A 20,322-nucleotide genomic window follows, 5' to 3' on the forward strand; every position below is an offset into this window, starting at 1 on the left:
GAAACATTTCGCAGAAGAGATATATCTATAACAAATAAAACATCTCTAGTTGACTAGCAGAGTATTAATTTGGTTGGTTTGTGTTCAATCAGAGACGATCCGGCACTGAAATGTGTCGCGTTTTAAATCATCCTGAGTGCTCGACGGCTCATGCTTCAGTCCCGATGTGGAGATTCTCTATTCGTTCCAGTGAAATCACAAAATAAAATGCACACAGACATGTCCCTGCTCTTGATATACAATCTCTGATGAACACATTTGGTTTTAATGAGGAAAAATAACCTAAACGAGGGCAGATTCGAACCCAGAACCTCTGACATGCTTAACAAAAGCTCTACCACGGGACCGTTTTATAGCGGATCTGTGAACATAATCACTGTCTTGAAGTACTTTACTATATAATGATTTTGATATAAAGATATAACTATTGCATTAAAAAAAATTCTATGAATTCCATGTCAATAAATAAACTCATGTACTATTGAAATTGATTTCTTGATATCATAATGTTATTTTTTGTTTGTTTCGCCAAGTGTAGTGTAAATTAGATATAATTATTATAAAAGATATCAGATACACTTTTAAAAGATGTAAGCGGGTCATCAAAAATCGGAATTGGGCATCAGGACCTGCAGTGTAAATGTGGACTAACAGTGTGGGAGGCCTAGTAAAGTATGGGTAAAATGTGTGGTGTTAAGAAAGTTTACTCTCTCTTTAGGGGAATACTGGATTGATCCTAACCAGGGCTGCACCGTTGATGCTATCAAGGTGTTCTGCAACATGGAGACCGGCGAGACTTGCGTCTATCCAAAACCTGACAACATCCCACGCAAGAACTGGTGGACTACCAAGGGTTCTGAACGCAAACATGTTTGGTTTGGAGAAGCCATGAATGGTGGATTCCATGTGAGTTTCTTGAGGACCGTTTTCAGAACAGTTCTTTAGGATTTAGATAATCTCTGGCTAATGAACTCTCTTGTCTTTTTCACTGCCACAGTTTGGCTATGGAGACGACAATCTGGCTCCTAATACAGCAAGTATTCAGATGACGTTCCTGAGACTGCTGTCCACAGAGGCCTCGCAGAACCTCACATACCACTGCAAGAACAGCATTGCCTATATGGACGAGGCCACTGGAAACCTGAAGAAAGCTCTTCTGCTCCAGGGATCCAATGATGTGGAAATCCGAGCGGAGGGCAACAGTCGCTTCACATACAGTGTTCTTGAGGATGGTTGCAAGGTGAGGAATCGCTTTTGACCTCTTTTGAATAGGCTTGGGAATCAAGAATTTAAAGAAAATACTGGAATTGAATGTAACCTGTAAAAGTTGATATGCAAAATGATACAAAGGGAGTAAGTAGATAATGCACCTCAGGCCCTGTTTACACCTGGTATTAAGTTGCGTTTTGGTCGATTGGATCACAAGTAAATGAGTAGGTAGTCTTTTGTGGCTGTTCGAACACATTCGACCACATGAGCGTTTACACTACGAAAGAAATCCGGTCGAAAGCGTTTTTGACTACCTCTGGAAGTGGTCAAAAGTGGACAAGCTCAAAACATTTTAGACCCCGTTTACCCTGTATCTAGCGTCGTCCACCTGTGGTCAGATTAACCAAAACACATCTTAATACCGGGTGTAAACAGGGCCTTGGTGTTGTTGTGCTATCATTGCAGTGTGATTCACAAACTCAGGAAATATTGGTTTACTTGACGCTTAAAGGATTAGTTCACTTTCCAAAAAAATTTTGCTGATAATTTACTCGATGTCATCCAAGATATCCATGTCTTTCTTTCATTAGTCGAAAAGAAATGAAGGTTTTTGAGGAAAACATTCCAGGATTTTTCTCCATATAATGGACTTCAATGGCAACCAACTATTCCAATGTTCAAAGAAGGTTCATATGTCTGTCTCAATGCAGCTTCAAAGTCTCTGCATGATCCCAGTCGAGAAATAAGGGTCTTATCTAGCGAAACTATCAGCTATTTAAAAATAAATAAATAAATATGTATACTTTTTAACCACAAATGCTCGTCGTGTACCATCTCTGAGTACCATCACGCGTCACGTCATCTAAGTTATTTGCCTGTGTACTCCAGTTTAAAAAGGTAGGGAAGGGTGAAAAACTCATTTTCTCCTCCAACTTCAAAATCGTCCGACATCTTTGTTTTAATTTATTATTATTATTATTATTAAATTTTTTTCGTGACCAACGTGATGACGTAATACGTGGCGCATCTCAGAGATGGTACAAGACGAGCATTTGTGGTTAAAAAGTATATAATTGTTTTGTTTTTTTAGAAAATGACAGATCGTTTCGCTAGATAAGACCCTTATTTCTCGACTGGGATCGTGTCGAGACTTTGAAGCTGCATTGAGACGGACATTTGAACCTTCTTTGAACACTGGAATAGTTGGTTGCCATTGAAGTCCATTCTGTGTAGAAAAATCCTGGAATGTTTTCCTCAAAAACCTTCATTTCTTTCCGACTGAAGAAAGAAAGACATGGATATCTTGGATGACATCGGGGTGAGTAAATTATCAGCAAACATTTTTTTTAAAGTGAACTAATCCTTTAATGCGCTGACACACCATGATTGGGCCGTTGTTAAGTGTCAGTCATCCCAGTTTTTGCACGTGTTCTGCACTGTCGGCACTTGTCAGACCCCGTCGGGGGATATTTTGGCCGATTAAAGATGTTGAATCAGCATCTGTTGGCGTTGTCGGTGAGGGAAATCTGATTGGCTGTTCAGCATGGCAAACAAGTCAATGCACGACTATAAGAGCAAAAGTGATGAAAGCGAACAAAGAAGTCAAGACGGTACAGAAAGCTGTTCTAGTTTTACGTCATCTTACCTGAGCTTGTCTTTCAATGCTCGAATATTTTCATAACAACATGAGCCGCCTGGAATGAAGAAAGCGATCAGGTTTATATATACGCAGTTCTAGTTTAGGTTTCCCTTTTTGATTGCAGAATATGGACTATTGATACCTGCTGATATAGACAGTGATTTCATCACACAGAGGCGTAGAACGCACATTAGTTGACAGTTGCCTTTAATCCTTTTGGTGTGTTCAAGCGTAGCTTTTTAACTGAGATGCAGGTTCTTCACCACTAGTTCTTTGACGTCGGCTTGGTGTGTCACAGCCTTTAAATGACTTGAATCAATGTAATCACTGACTATTATTAAGTGACATTGGCCCTGTTAACAGCTGGTATTAAGATGAGTTTTGGTCGATCGGATCACAAATAGACGAGGGAGACACATTCCCGTTTACACCTGGTGTTTTAATACGTCTTTTTACTCCACTTTCGACCACTTCTGTCCTGATTTCTTCGAGGGGAGGGTCTATGGGCGGGTAAATGTGTGTTTTTTTTATCAGATCTGGGCAAAATAAGCTTGTGCAATTTACATATAAACGCGACCGGAGACGACGGAAAAGCGTACCGAGAGCAGCAGCTTTAGTTTCTGCTCTGACAGCCGCAAGATCATGCTGAACGCTGTGAGTGCGTGTTAGAAATCCGGAAAGTTGAGAGAACTTTGTTCTTGGTACGTTTTTCGTCTTCAGCCGACAAAGTTTAAATCCCGTCTGGCTTGTGTGCTTCCCATAATGTTCCACATCAGGTCAGTAGGCGGAGAGTAGCGTCTATTGTGGCTGTTCGAACACATCCGACCACATGAGCGTTTACACTACGAAAGCAATCCGCTCGACGACCTCTGGAAGTGGTCAAAAGTGGACAAGCTCTAAACTTTTCAGACCCCATTTACACCTGTATTTGGCGTCGTCCACTTGTGATCCAATCGTCCAAAACGCATCTTAATACCGGGTGTGAACAGGGTCATTATACAAGAGGAGATACACATTCTCAAACAGAGATCTGATGTATTACAGTTTTTTCCAATTGCTAACACACAATTTTGCAAACTAGGCTGGTTTTATCGAAATACTGAACACAATTCACAAAACAAAATAAAGCACTGCAACCAAAACTACATATAGCATTATCAAAATCAAACTTTTGCATGAAATGGCACTTCATTCATATTAGCAGATTTCTGTCTGACCAACGACACACTGTTGGGTGTAATGAAGAGTACTCTCATCTTTAGTATGCTTTGCCTTAATACTAAAATAGTTCAAATTGTAGAAAATTCTTCAGATTGTTCACATGCACAGACATATTTGCAGATACACACACATGCTGTTGAAACATGTATTTTTTATTTTTCACCATACAAGTCAGTGCAACATACACACAGCAGAAATATTTACACTGGACTGAACACAAATATGCTCACAAAAAACAGTAAACTGAAAAAGATTGAAGTATTAACAGTGAACCGTTGATGTGTTTTGGTCAGGTGGCACATGTATTGGCCAATCAGCTCATGTAGTGTCATTTTGAATGGCAATCATGTCATTTTATGTCAGATTGTTGTGTGTTACGCAGAGAACCGTGCTCAGTGTGTTTAAAAAGTGATATTTTGAATTGCAAAATGTGTGTAAAGCAGAAAATGTGTTGACTTGAGAAGAGGTTTTGCTCTCTGTGTGTCAGTGTGAATAACTGTGCTGTGCGTGACAGTTTAGTGTGTTAGCAATTGGAAAAAACTGTAACTGGCAACCAAAATGTGAGAAGGTTTATCTTGCGTTTTCTTAGAGGCGATTCACACAGAATGCGTTTTTGCTTTGGAATGAAAACAGTCCCTTTACCGTTGAGGTCTTTTGTCCCTACAGAAACACACAGGACAATGGAGCAAGACGGTCATCGAGTACAAATCACAGAAGACTTCACGCCTACCCATTGTGGACATTGCACCTATGGATATTGGAGGAGCAAATCAGGAGTTTGGAGTGGACGTGGGTGCCGTCTGTTTCTTGTAAAGACGAAACCTGGGTGCAGAACGAATGAGAGAGACAACACACACTCAAGAGTGAGGAACAAAGAAAGAGAGGAACTAAGACATTTTTTTAAGTGGGACATCTTTTTATGACTAGAAGAAAAAGTGCTTCCGAAAGATTTTTTTTTAATAGGATATGCACTGATAGGCACTAGCAGTTCATCTGTGACTGACCGGCAGACAATCTCCCATCCCAACCCTCAGCCCTCTGGGAAAATCTCACAATCCAACCGAACGGTACATAAGGGAGTATGCCAGCGAAAAAGACAGAAGTAGAAGTGTGTCTGGGTTTTATTTATTTATTGTTAAGGTGCTACACCCCCCCCCCCCCCCCCCCCCCCCCCCGTGCATTTGGATCAAGCGTTGTACATCAGTGTAGAATGTTAGCATTTTCATCTACGATTATTCTATGATTTTTACAACACCCTGAACTTTGAGAACCACATGCAAGTGTTCGTCTTTCTTGTCGCCACAGTGTATGTAAATTGCTGTGCATTAAAACATAATCAATGGTGCTAATCTTATTAAACACCCTGCATTTTTTTCCAACGACCAGATATATAATAGACATTTGTTTGTTTGTGTATATGTGCGCGCACGCTGAAGTTAGGTTTTCTTTCTACAAGTCTTCTCACCTCAGTATTACATGTACTTCTAAAGGAGACCTTTCACATAAGTGGTCTGAAGCCCAGTTTAGAATTTTTATTTTTAAGCTACCTCACGCTGGACAGAACAATTACAGAGAAAGTAATGCCTTACTAATTTGTAAAGTCAGCATAAAGCTAGAGTCCAAAGGCCAGTCAAGTCACCTTCATTTATATTACAATATAGATTGTTTCAAAGCAGCTTTACAGTGATAATAGGAGATTACAGTAACAGAGATTGTTTTGCTCTAGAATAAAGTTATTGTCCAGATAAAGTTAGTTTTTGATTTATTCACTTCCGTTGCAAAGATCATTAGTTATTAAAAGATAAATTCAGTTCTTTTACCTCCTACTCTTTGTAATATCACTTTATCGATCGGCCCCAAGCACATTTGATAAATTGACCTTCAACCGGTCTCCTGTCCTTTGAGAACCTATATACAGTATGTGATGGTGGAAAAGCTAAGAGCTGTCTTAATATTGCTTTTATTTTCTTGTGTTATGGATTTAATGAATGCAAATGTTAGAAATGTACAACTTTTTTTCTTCCTTTGGTTTTAGATGCACTCTTAGATAAAGGGTAAGAGCTACTCAAGCGCATCAACCCATCTTGCTTACAGTATGTGCGTTGTGTTGCTTTAAGTTGCTGTTTTTGCTCAAATAAATTTGCTTTGTTCGGTTATATAGTATGGGTTGCATTGGTGGGTTGATCTATTTTGTCTGTTTGGGTTTTTGGAAAATAAAGAAAAAATATAGCATCACAGCTTAAGTTAAATAGTTCCTTATGACGGTCGTTCATATTTCAGATAATATGTACAAATAATACAGTGTGCAGTAGCACACAGAGTAGGATCTGTCAGTCTGGTTAGTGTATTTATGTAAAGTAAATTTCAACTTGTACATTTGTGCTGTTTTTCTATGACTTTTTACCTTAGCAATAACAGATAGAAATCATTTCTATGAAATAAATAGAATAATGATGGTATATCTTCTATGGTTTTTCTTATGGCATGGCTTTGTGTGTCAGTGAGGATATTAGAGTGAAAAGTAATGTCATTTCAGCGGCTCTCGGGTGCCAGACACCACCAGCAGTTTTGATTATTTGTACAAAAATGTCATGGCCCCCAGAATATTTTGTTGTTTGAATATCTGAACATGCAACTTATCAAAAGAAAGAACAAAGCCTCTGCTTTTAAACAACAACAAAAAAACTTGGACATTTTCTAGTTTCATGCATTAGTTGTCTTATCAACACTTGACTGTGGCTAAGGTCCTCTTCATCATGGGTTTAACCATTTCATTCAGTAAGGCAATTTTACAGATTACATGTGCGTAAGCAATGCTTCTGTCGCTTGTTTCTGCTTTCTCTACGCATGTGTTTTGATCAGGAGATTCTGTACTCTTTCAGAAGATGTAGTGCCTACCGTATAACAGTGGAAACATGGATTGCTGGAAAATGTAGTCAGTGGTAGGGAAAGAGTTAAGGATGAAAACAATGTGTATTTCTGAGTGGGGTCAGCTTGACTGCTGCTGTTTGTCTAATACAAGCAAATAATAATATCAAATGTGAGTAGCCTAGGCCTCAATTAATTAAGTTAATTAATTAAGGTTTGACCCCAACCTGGGAAAGTCTAGAATGGTCATATTTATTTGTTCATTTATTTTTAATCGTTTAACCTCAGTGACATCCGGGAAAGCAATCCAGAAGAGCATAGAGGAACTGGACACATGAAGACTTGCTGGGCTTATTGATAGAGTCGGAGAAGAGAAATCCTGACACCTTCTGGAATTTCTTTGAAGAGCAGCTGAAAGTGACATTACAGTAAGAGACGTGTGTGAATGTGTGTGTCACATCGTGCCCATCATAAAGAAGAAACACAGGTGATCTGCAGTAAAGGTAGCCTACCGTCACTGCAGGTTTGAGCAACAACCCCCTGTAAATCATAAGTAGACCCTTACCACCCTTACTTCACAGAAACAACAAAGATGAAAACAGCACGACTGCTGTAGTCACTGAGATTACCTTCATCGTACCTGGGACAAATGAACATGGCGCTCGGACAGTGCTAAAGGAAACCAAAACTTCCATCCAATGGACGTATACGCTGTAGGGCCTCGTTTAAAAATGTTGAAGAAACCGTCCTACATTTGATCGATCATTTCTCCAATACGTGTGATTCAGAGAACGAATACGTTTTCCACCTGTCTTCCAGAAGAGAAATGTCTGCTTGTTTCCGCCACTGAAAAAAGAAAGAAAGGCTAATTGCGACTTTTTATCTGGCAATTTTGAGTTTACATCTCGCAATTACCTTTTTTATTTTTAAACAAGCTTCCATAGAAACCTGTAAATCGCAAATGATCTAGAATGTGCGCAGGCGCAGTTGAATGCATGTTTCAGATCTCTGCCTCCTAATGTTAGAACATCACCAGTGAGGGCCAAAGGCTTTACCTGAGAAGAGCGAGTGGCAAGAATTGTTTAGATTTCCAATTTACCCGATCTCGGACTCTCAGCTGCCACATGGTTGAAGAAAAAGTGGATTATGCACTAGCAGTACCGATTTTAGTGTATACACACTAAACAGTAAAATGTGGGGTACGTTTACATGACAACGTTGTCCTAAAAACATTTTTCACGCACAGAAGACAACATTGTCAAAACTAACACCGTTCACTTCACACTGAAAAACAACAACAACTGTATTCTGTGTCGTGTAAAACGGCCCTGAAGTTCAATTCTGTGTGTGCACACGTTTTTATAAACGAGGTCACTTCAGGAAAAGCATGTCTGACTCTTTAGAAGTGACAGAAAAGGTACACTTTTGCCAAAAACTCAATCCAGGATACAGTATAAACAGTAAGAAGTGAGCAGTCTGGTTCAACCCAGCACAAACGCTATGTTTAAAGTTTAAGAGTACTTTTTAGTTACACATAAAACATTATTTGATGTTTCAGTTTAAGCACAGCAAGGAGTAAAGATGATTAATTATTACAATATTGGCCCAAAGTGATGTCCAGCCTAGGAAAACTGACATCTTTACCCTTTATTCAATTACGCATCAAAGATTTTGTAATCATTTTGCATAGTTGTGCTAAGAGTCAAATGTCTTGTTTGGGCCAGGCTGTTATACAAATTATGAACACATGCAAAAACCAGAGACCCAGTTAAATATTAATAACTGATTATGCTTTAGTCAATGTATGCTTTTTCCTGTGAGCTTTTTGTTTTGCTATGCATTTTTTTGCATAGTAAAAGTAAAATAAAACCTGTAACTGTTGTTTGCCAAATCATTTCGCCAGATAAATACCTTAACCAAGTTTAGTGTTTCGTTCTTCCCTTATATTTAAAAAAAAAACATTTTCCTCATATTTTGATGGTTTAATGTAATTTGTAGGGTCATTGAAAAACAAATATCCCCTTGCAACTTCTGTATGACCAAACTGTTAATTTATTAGGCCGAGAACAAGGTCAGTATTTTCATTATCTGTATAAACTCTTGTTCCGCAGATCACTGTATAAGTCTAGGCTGCTGTTTTTCACTGATGTGAAATTCATTCCGTCCAACAGGATGCAGAAATAACATATTGTGAATAATCCATGATAATTTTTCATAGTAAATACAAACAAGAAAATAAATACACACAAATAAGATTTTGCATTTATTGGTTTTCACGAGAGCTGTGTGATGTGACGGTGAATGACAGGTGTCAGTTGTTGTGTAAAGGTTTGGGTGCCGTTTGAAGCGTTCTTTTGGCCATTTCCAGAACGCCCTCCTTCGTCTTGTTCCCTCCAATGAAACCACTGGCATGGACGAAGATGCAGCCAGGAATCCCACTGAGATCGGACAGCGCTTCGTCTCGGACACCTCGCCATTCCTCCAAAATACTCAACCTAGAGAACCAACAAATTTACAATCGATTAGTGATGCACGATATATCGGCCACCATATCGGTATCTGCCGGTATGTTCCTTTGAAATGTTATCGAAAAATTGGAAAAAAATGTATACGAAATTTGGCAGATATTTTAAAGCTGATGTATATAATGGATTATTTCCTTCAACTGAGACACTCCACTGTTTGAATTGCTTGAAATATGATTGGAATCATTTAAAAAAAAAAAAAAAGGAAAATAATAAATAGTAATAAAAGGCTCTGGTCATTTCTAGGCTTGATTACTGCAATGCTCTTCTGGCTGGACTTCCATCATGTGCAACTAAACCTCTACAAATGATCCAGAATGCTGCAGCTCGTCTGGTCTTCAACGAGCCCAAGAGGGCTCACGTCACTCCTCTGTTCATCTCTCTGCTCTGGCGACCACTCGCTGCTCGCATCAAGTTCAAGGCTTTGACGCTCGCTTACAGATCTATCACAGGCTCAGCTCCCTCCTACTTTCACTCACTCCTACGAGTCTACATCCCTACCAGAACCCTACGATCGGTCAATGAGCGACGGCTCATGGTTCCATCACAAAGAGCCACAAAATCACTTTCCAGAACCTTCTCATTCACAGTTCCACGCTGGTGATGATCTGCCCACCCTCATCCGGAACGCAGAATCCCTGCCAACATTCAAAACACAGCTGAAAACTAGTCTCTTCCGTGAGCACTTAACCTCATAAAAAAAATTAAAAAAAATCTTTCCTTTTCCTTTAATCCTCCCTCGTCTGGCTTATGCTACTCTGAGCAATGCCTGACCTTTGTATTTTGAGCACTTCTTGCGTTGTTTTTGCCTCTTCACGATGACTCGCTTGCTTTAGTCCTCATTTGTAAGTCACTTTGGACAAAGGCGTCTGCTAAATTAGGGGTCCCCAACCCCCGGGCCGCGGACTGGTATGGGACTGGGACTCTATGTCCGTGGGACATTTGGTACCGGGCCGCACAGAAAGAATAATAACTTAACGTATTTTCCGGACTATAAGTCGCTCCGGAGTATAAGTCGCATCAGTCAAAAAATGCGTCATGAAGAAAAAAAAACATATATAGCCTAAGTCGCACTGGACTATAAGTCGCATTTATTTAGAAATGTATTTCACAAAAAAACAAAAAAAACAATGTTACGGACGGGACAGTTCTCCGTTACAGACGTGAGCGCTCTGAAAGCAGCACTAAAAGACTGATTTAAAACTTTCACAGAGACCTCAAACAGAAAGCACAAAGCCTGTCTTTAAATTTAATTTCGTTTTGTATTAATTGTATCTTAATTTTAATCAATGTTTCATCAACCAATTACCAGGATTTAATAAATAAGAAGTAAATATATTAGAAAATAGAAAATCACAACACGGAGGCGCCGGCGCGTGAACTGGAGCTCGTCTCATAAATGAACCGAAACTCAGCATCAACTTCATCTTTGCAGCCGACACTGACACAGAAAACACTTGTTTATTAGTAAACAATTAAAATGTCTCCTGCTATATTTTACACATTCATAATCATTAATTTTGCTGGTTCTTTGTGACAGCTTTTAGGTGCTTTATTGGCAGCGTCACCCTTACATGTTACATGAACGCATCAGCACCGAAAACATGGAGATTTTTTTCTTTTGGGGGCATTTTGTTTTTGTTCAGGCTTTCTCAGTTGTCTTTAAGCGCGATGTTACGAGGACGCTGCTAATAAAGTTGCGAGTAGGCCTACACATTGGATTCACGTTTATTATTATATTTAAAAAATACCCCGTATCATTTTATTTTGTTGTATTTATCCGCCACACCTTAAAGGCCGGTCCGTGAAAATATTGTCTGATATTAAACCGGTCCGTGGCGCAAAAAAGGTTGGGGACCGCTGTGCTAAATGACTAAATGTAAAGTGCAACAGTTAAGTCTGTCATATCAGCTACATAAAATTATAATGAGAACATTATAATTGTGTGTTTGGGTCATGGCTTTTAATGATGACATTTGTTATTGTAATCAAATTATTAAAAAATTTGGATTTAGATTTATCGGCCAATTTATCGGTTATCGGCTTTCAAATATAAAGAATTAGCGGTTATCACCCAAAATGTTCATATCGGTGCATCTCTACAATCAATGCAAATCCAGATTAACTCATTTATAACCAGTAACAGTGAACGCAATAAGGCAGCCGTGAAGCCTTCAGTTATTACACATTATTCAGTCAACAGAAGCGGAGTCTGGGAATGAAGACTGCAGGAAAAGCCACACCTGTTCTGAAAGGTGTTCGGTCCGGCCGGGACACACTGGACTCTCCAGTGTTGGTTCTGATCCGTGTACAGCACAAACTTAATGGGCACGTCCACCTTCATCTCCTTCTCCAGGGAAAACAGATGCTCTTTCCAGGGACAGCCGCCCTGAGCCAGCAACACGATCTCCCCGCTCGGATCCACCTGCGGGAACAACCCCACCATGACCATTACTTTCTCATTCTGGGTTTGTGTCATAAACTTTGAGTCTGTTGGGTAGTTTATTTATTTGAACACATTATAAGGACTGTTGAGCTGAGGTGTGTTTTCCGTTAGCCAACTCGTTATCAGCAGTTCAACGAGTCGGTGTTTCCCAAAACCATCGTTCCAACGAACATTCACAAACAGCATCGCAGAGTTGTGTGTTTGAGCTACAGATCTCGACCTGTGGTTAGAAGCAGTTTCTTGTCTGCATGACATGTGGACTCAGTAAATCCTGATCTTGAGCCAAATAAGCAAGCTGACATTCAGTATAATCTATATCTTTTATTTAGAATACATACAAATGTCATTTACGTCTTTTAGTTTGTCGAGAGATTTAAAGCGTTGTTTTTGAAGAGTGTGCATGTGCGAACGAGCTCTAGTGTAAGGTTTCAGGAAAAGTTGTGATTAGCTAGATGATTTCTTCAATGATGCATCATACTACGGTAGTGAAGCGGTGAGTTACGGTGTTGTACGGGAAACACACCCCTGATCAGTTTTTTTTTAAGTTGTGAAGACAAAAATAAAGCATATTTTCAAAAAATATTGCAAACGTCCCTTTTGCTCAATCAAACATCACAATCACAGCTCTTACAGGTGCTCATGAAGACAACAGGTAAATGTAGGCCACTCTCGATAACAGGAGCAACATGAGGAACACTGTCAGCTGTGTGTCATGAGTATTGCTTTACTTTCAATTACTAACAAAGTAAGCAAAGTAGTAAGCAATGAATAACTGCTACTGTCACAGCGAAGACGCCTTTTTCTTCATGTCATTCTACTCTTTACTAAAAAATTTTTTTGTCCATGAAGTCTATATATCATGATCTTTTTATTTGTACATCTGATAGTGTGAATTCTTTCTCTCATGACACACACACCTGACCTGTGCTTGTGCTGAAGCAACAATGAAATTATCTCAGTTTGATCATGCAACGCTCTGGCAGAGCAGGCGAGACAGACACTCGAGTACAGTTGTGCATCGGTGAATCCAGCTTGAAAACACTCAGAGGTGAATCACCTGATATCTCGTCTGAACCGCTTGTTGCACGACCTCTCTCGCCGGGAGCCAGGCGTTCGTGTAGTAATCCAAACGGTCCTGGAATTCGGCTCCTACAAGATCCAGGGCTTTATGGAAACCCTTCTGTGATGTAAAAGTGATATTGTTAATATGATTATAAAAATGTATGATATTCACCTAAACTATTGGAACGGACTGAATTGTGAAAATCGGATGTGTAACTATATCCGTGCACTCATTCTTAAAGGGAGAGTGAATTTTAATTTTGTATTAATGTTAATAAAAAAATGTTGGTCCCACTTTATATTAAGTGGCTTTAAAAATAAATACAATGTACTTATTGTATTGATGTTGTATTGTAAAACACTTGTGCTGCTACTGAGGTGTGATACGGGTAAGGTTAGGGACAGGTGAGGTTTAAGGGTGGGTTAAGGTGTAAGGGAAGGGTCAACAGTGTAATTACAAATGTAATTACATAAATTAATTAATTACATGCAGGTATTTTCTAAATATAAGTACAATGTAAAAACATGTATGTACACAATAAGTCCATTGTATCAAATTATTCATTTCAATGTTAGTACACTTAAAGCCACTTAATATAAAGTGGGACCAATTTTTTTTTTTTATCTTATGAATCGTATAAAATATAAATCAATTTAGATTTAATTAATACAGTGAAGATTACACACAGTGTTTTATTTTTACATTTGATTATTCAATTTCGATAGTAGGTCTATTTCTCACATGTTAAATAAACCTATGCTACTGTACCTGAAAAACTTATTTCATTTGTGTATTTTTTCTATTGTATTTTGTCCTATTGTTTGTAATTTGCTTCTTTGTTCCTATTTTTAATATCAAAAATAAAAATGTTCTGCCTTGCTTTAATACAGAAGACTGTGTGTAATGATAGTAGTCTAGTCAGCTTAAAGCGCATTTGTTTTATAATATTGGGTTGACTAAAATGTGAAGAAAAACTAAAATTCCAAGGTTCACATTTAATTCAGCAGGATTTCCCCCCTTCTAGCTCTATTAAACTGTCTACCGCAGTCAACTAAGAGAAGTGACAGAAAACAGGGTTCCCACACCTCGGCTAACTTCAAATTCAAGGACTTTCCAGGTCCAATACCCTCACATTCAAGGACTTGATGTGGGAACACATTTGTTGTGTCCACTATAAAACGTTGAGGTTCCATCGTAGTAGTTTTGTGCGCACGTGAACGTCACGTCAGAGTACAACACAAAGTACAAAAACAAGAGCAAAAAGCAGGTAAGTGTAAGAAGCAAGCGGCGTAACAGGCTAAGATCATTATATCTGATAACGCTCATGTTTTCAGAGTTTGAGCTTTTCAACTCAGGAATGAGGTACAGGGTTCCTCTGTGCAAATACAACAGGTATAAGCGCTCATTTGTTCCTCTCTCAGTTAAGCTCATCAATGATAACGTGTGACCATGAATTTACTAATGTACTGTATATCTGTGATTGAATGTTATGATATTACTTTTGCACAAGCAGATTTTAGAAAATGGTGATTTGCAATTTTGCACAGCTCTTTGAGTAGCCTTAATGTTCTATGTACTTTTTGTCTTTTAACTGTTTTAACCCTGTGTCTGTGTTCTGTCTCTGTTGTAATCTTCTTGTAGCAACTTCTTTACATCCAAAACGAATTTCTCCTCGGGGAGACAAATAAAGATACTTTGACTTTGTAACGTGTAGATGTGCGTACCTAACGTAAATCAAGCAAGCTAGTGCGCATAGGCCACGAAGCGTTGGCGAAATAACACATTAGCGGACCGGAGGGAATAACATGGACTTTTTTCCAGAAAACTTCTTGCACAAAATAAATTCAAGCACTTTTTTTTCAGATTCACAAACTTTCAAGGATTTCAAGGACCTGTGGGAACCCTGATGCAGAACCCCGCCCCCCCCCCATTAAACACGAGTGTGTGCTCCCAGTAAACCTCGGTGTCCTGGTCTTTGCTGTTCCAGTGTGGGTTGAGATGGCCGACGCGAGCGCTGAGGGTCGTGGAGATCGAGTAACGTGCCTCTCCGTCAAACTGACAGATCCCATTATCCACCGCGTCCACTTCCTCCACAAAGTTCTCATACATCTGAAACACAAGACTTCAGTGTCGGACGCTGGAACATCAGAGTTCTGTTTTAAAGGGTTAGTTCACCCAAAAATGAAAGTTCTGTCAGTAATGACTCTCCCTCATGTTGTTCAACCCCGCAAGACTTTCGTTCATCTTCAGAACACAAATGAAGATATTTCTGATTAAATCTGAGAGCTGTCTCACTCCTCCATAGGCTTCTCTGTTATTGAAACTTGCCGGCCCAGAAAGTTAGTAAAGACAATGTTTAAAATAGTCCAAGTGACTACAGCGGCTCAACCTTAAGATTATCAAGCGACGAGAATACTTTTTGTATGCAAACCCCCCCAAAAAATAACGAGTTCACGTAGTGTAACAGAGCAGCGCCAGTACGTCAGAACGGAGGCTCCCTATTGGCCAGCATCACACACATGACCAGCGTCGGCCAATAGTGAGCCTCCGTTCTGACGTACAACCCAGAAGCGCTGCGCTGTTACACTACGTGAGCTCACTCAGAGAAACAGAAGAACATGAAGAGTTGAATAAAGTCGGTATTTAGTATTCTCGTCGCTTGATAAACTTAAGGTTGAGCCGCTGTAGTCACTTGGACCATTTTAAACATTGTCTTTACTAACTTTCTGGGCCGGCAAGTTTCACTAACAGAGAAGCCTATGGAGGAGTGAGCCAGCTCTCAGATCTAATCAAAAATATCTTCATTTGTGTTCTGAAGATGAACGAGAGTCTTACGGGGTTGAACAACATGAGGGAGAGTAATTACTGACAGAACTTTCATGTTTGGGTGAACTAACCCTTTAAAGTGTTCAGGCTAAACTGACCTTGTCATAAAGGACCTCCAGCCGCATGTCGTCCTCCTTCATCTGCGTCAGTGCGGACAGAACTCGTCTGCCAAAATGAAGGTAAACCAAACCTGCCGAACTCAACTTCGTCACCCACGGCTTCTCTGGACACAAGCTATGGAAGTTGTCTGCAAAAGATCTGTTGAAAAGAAACACAGTCAGATTCACACACTCACTGATCAATAATTCACCGAATCCTCACTCGCGTCTCTCAGGCGAACCAAAAGATCATTTTCTTCCCGTTTCACTAAAACGTCCTTAAAAGTTCACTCAAAAATAAAATTGTCATTAAAGGATTAGTTCACTTTCAAATGAAAATTAGCCCATGATTTATGACATTGTTCTGCCAGACGAATACAATCAGAGTTATATTATAAAACGTCCTGGCTCTTCCCAGCTTTATAATGGCAGTGGATTGCAACCAACAGATTGAAGCTCAAAAACTTGATTCATCCGTCATACACGAGTTGTCGAGTTCACGCGCGTGATCATATGTACTAAACCTATGCGCGTGAACTCGACAATCGATTACTATGGCCTTCCACCGAAAACAGGATGTAAACAAAGGTATGAGCGCTGGCTGAATTAACTTCATTTTTATTAATATCTCTAACATCTACTGCAGTCAGATCCACTCGTGTTCACTCGGAAGGAATCACTCACATTTTCTGTGCACTTGTAATGACACTTAAAGGATGTTAAGAGGCTAAAAAGCAGGCTTACTACTTGCCCCATTGAAGTCAATAGGGTGCAAATTTTAAAAATAGAATAACTCGGTGTAGGCAACACCGATTTTTGTCGTTGTTCTCTGTATTGACAGCACTCCAAATGTACAAAAAAATGAGCTCAATGTTAAAATTGACCGGAGTTCTCCTTTAACTTAAATCTTTCAAGATTTTCTGATTTCTGATTTAATAGGCTGATGTAGCCTAAAACGCTCAAGTTAAGATCAAAATTTTGCCTTCTCGTATTATGACTTTTACTTTAAAACAGAGAAATATCTGACACTGTTAAATATTTAACACACACAGTATAGCCTCATAAATATACTTGATATACTTCATACTTGATATGCAAGATTTGCAGTTGGCATTAAAATACTAGACTTACCATGTCCACCACGACACTGGCAGCTGAACTTGAACTTTCGTCAGGCGTGTCAGAGGTTTTGGGTTCTAATCCGCATTCGTACATTTTTTTTTTTTTTTTTTTACCGATTATGCTCATCAGTGGTTGTATATCAAGCAGGGACACGTTTGTGTGCATTATATTTTGAGATTTCACCGGAACGAATAGAGAGTCTCCACAACGTATTGAAACGCGCGTCCGAGTGAAGAGTGCGGCGTGTGCGCGAGCCACAAGAGAATACAGTATCAGCGCCACTGATCGCAGCGGCAACGAGCACTTTGATCACTTGATTTAAAAAACACATTTCAGCGCTAGATCGTCTCTTATTTAACAAACGAACGAAATGAATGCTCTGCTGGTTAACTGGAGACGTTTTATTATTGGAACATTCGTGCCGCGAGATGTTTTATAGGGGGCGGTAAAAAAAAGTCAGGCACCGAAAGTTTCGTTCTTATTCGGTCTCGTTACTACCGTTTACGTCGGAACCGGTTCCCAACTGGAACGGGTTTCGGTACCCAACCCTAGTTCTGAAGATCTTACGTGTTTGGAACGACATGAGGGCGAGTATTTAAGGACAGAATTTTTATTTCTGGGTGAACTATCCCTTTAATATCACTGCATGTGACACATAAATGAACAATAAAATATTCATGACTGTTGCCTACAAGTAATAACAATACTTATAGTGTGCGCAGCTCAATGCATGTCCAAAACCAGTGACTGAAACATGTACCTCTGGTGATGGTCGTAGCGCTGACGACTGGGATCAAACTCTCCTCCAACATCCACCACCACATCACAGTCGGCCAGAACTGAGGAGTCTCTGCTGCGGACGATCTCCGCATCCTGACCATGAGGAGAGACAACCACATGACCAGGGTCAATTGAGATAGCACACGTACGTCTGTTAAAGATCACTTGATCTGGAAAGCATCTGATAGACATCTTTAAGATGTCAGTTTAACATGCATTCTAAATCATTACATCTTAAAGACGTCTTCTAAACGTCTATTTGACATCTGACAGGAAACGTCTTATAGACGTACGTATTGCAGATGAGCAAACACTCGAAAAAATACGTCTTCCAGATGTAAGTTAAACACGCACATCAAATAGACGTCTCCGTGATGTACGTGTATTTGATGTGTGTGTTTACATCTGGAAGACGTATTTTTTCGAGTGTTTGCTCATCTGCAATACGTCTAATGAATGATGGATGATGTTGCAGCAGTTCTCTATCTAAGACACATGCTGCAACATCATCCATCATTCATTCCACATAAAACATTCTGCCCTAAACTAAACAAAAACAATATTAATAAATAAAGAAAATAAAAAGAGAAATGACCTAAAAAGCAAGCAACTCCTGTATTTATATTACCTCTAATCCGCCAATAATATGCAGTTGTGTCACTCCTTACTGGAGCTGCTTTTAATCAGTTGGAACAATAATGTTTGTAGCGATTAAGCTTGCATGCATATGAACACAACACATGTGAAGGGTCCGATATAATCTTATCGGCATGCTGTATCATAGACATCTGATCATGTATTCCTCTGAGCAATCTCCTTCAGATGAGGAGTCACACACCAGAGTCAGAGAGTGTTTATCGTGAATGCACCTTATACTCTGGCAGCTGGCGCAGAAAGAAACACGCCAGAACTTCATCACAGTGAAAGGTGCCGTTATGCGTCCCGATCCTCATCTTCTTCATCAGATGCGCTTTATTTATTAACACGTGACTGGCGGCTGTCTTGACTGTCCAGCGGATCCCGTTCATCAAGAAAAGAAACTTCTTCTTCTTCTTCCTATAGTTTCTTTTCTTTTTTTTTAGCGCTTAGCGAACCAGCATTACCGCCACCGACTGGACCGGCGTGAGAAGCGTCTCCTTCTTCCTCCTCTTCGTCTTCTTCTTCTTCTTCTTCTTTTTTTTTTTTTTTGTGTGTGTTTCAGTGTCAAACTGTTTTTTATGCTTTATTTGAACATTCAGTTTACAATGTGAAATAACAGAATCAGAACACAACAATAATTGTTAAGAATAACAAAAAATATAAAAATAGTGAAAGAAAACACTTCAACAACAACAAAAAAACAGTTAGACAGTGATGTAAACAAAATAAAAAACAAAAACAAGACAAAAAAGAAACACAGAGGGCATTACTTAAATGAAAAGATATCTAAACATTTATTACGATAAAAAGTTTGTACATGTTCTGAGTGCTTTTGTCCTCTTTTTCTTCTTCGGGGTTTAACGACAGCTTGCATCCTTGACGTTGCATTACTGCCATCTTCTGGTTCTAGTTATTTCCCATATACTTTAGTCATCATATTCTTGTCATTAGTACCAACAAATCAAATATTTCATTCCTTGTTCACTCCTACTGCAGTCCATTATACTCTTTACTCCATGTCCTATTAGTCCTATTTTTTCCATGTCTTTTATCATATCTATCCTCTGTAATTCATATTTTGAACTATTAATAAGCACATGTTCTACAGTCTCAGGTATTTGGCACTGATCACAAAACCCAGTTTATTTGATTTATTATGCCCTATTCTTAATCTGGTTACAATAGTCTCTTAATTCTCTCCCGTTTCCTCTCTTATTTTCCACAGTGTCAACTCTTTTTTTAATTGAGTATAGCCTAAATGTCATCCTCTTAATTCTTGGTCCCAGCTTTGTTGCCATTCTTTAGTAATGTTTCCCCACACTGTACTCTTTCATTCTGATCTTGAAAGGCTGATGACTGCTTCTATACTCTCTTTTTGCAGTGCTTTCTATTTTCGTGTGAAGCGTCGGAAGAAAACGAAGCTTTTAGAATCAATTGAACCACTCGCTTCGCCAAATGACTCACTGGTTCGAATCGCTCGAAACGCCACTCGCTGGCGCCCCTTGCTGGCCAGAACAGCGGAACTCACGCTGGCGCCCCCTGCTGGCCAGAACAGCGGAACTCACGCTGGCGCCCCTTGCTGGCCAGAACAGCGGAACTCACGCTGGCGCCCCCTGCTGGCCAGAACAGCGGAACTCACGCTGGCGCCCCCTGCTGGCCAGAACAGCGAAACTCACGCTGGCGCCCCCTGTTGGCCAGAACAGCGAAACTCACGCTGGCGCCCCCTGCTGGCCAGAACAGCGGAACTCACGCTGGCGCCCCTTGCTGGCCAGAACAGCGGAACTCACGCTGGCGCCCCCTGCTGGCCAGAACAGCGGAACTCACGCTGGCGCCCCCTGCTGGCCAGAACAGCGAAACTCACGCTGGCGCCCCCTGTTGGCCAGAAC

At 39.8% G+C, this 20,322-nt stretch overlaps 2 protein-coding genes across 2 annotated transcripts in view; one reads left to right on the top strand and one right to left on the bottom strand.

Moving 5' to 3' along the window:
- The window catches only part of col2a1b (collagen, type II, alpha 1b), a 64,949-nt gene extending 58,724 nt beyond the window's left edge, over positions 1-6,225 (top strand). Inside the window, exons 52-54 of the mRNA XM_084394819.1 lie at positions 719-906; positions 998-1,240; positions 4,736-6,225. Coding sequence (XP_084250945.1) covers positions 719-906; positions 998-1,240; positions 4,736-4,882 — 578 coding nt within the window. The 3' untranslated portion in view covers positions 4,883-6,225. The remainder of the gene's footprint in view (positions 1-718; positions 907-997; positions 1,241-4,735) is intronic.
- Positions 6,226-9,187: 2,962 nt separating this feature from the next.
- Positions 9,188-18,958, bottom strand: myg1 (myg1 exonuclease). The gene is made up of 7 exons (XM_084394388.1): positions 18,667-18,958; positions 17,778-17,890; positions 15,896-16,055; positions 14,931-15,080; positions 12,966-13,088; positions 11,706-11,887; positions 9,188-9,432 (listed from the first exon to the last, which is right to left on the bottom strand). The coding sequence occupies exons 1-7, from the start codon at positions 18,823-18,825 to the stop codon at positions 9,249-9,251; spliced, it is 1,071 nt and encodes a 356-aa protein (XP_084250514.1). The 5' UTR covers positions 18,826-18,958; the 3' UTR covers positions 9,188-9,248.
- Between the last annotated feature and the right edge of the window lie 1,364 nt (positions 18,959-20,322).

Source organism: Rutilus rutilus (genome assembly GCF_951802725.1).
Source record: "Rutilus rutilus genome assembly, chromosome: 22".
NCBI classification, from domain to species: domain Eukaryota; kingdom Metazoa; phylum Chordata; class Actinopteri; order Cypriniformes; family Leuciscidae; genus Rutilus; species Rutilus rutilus.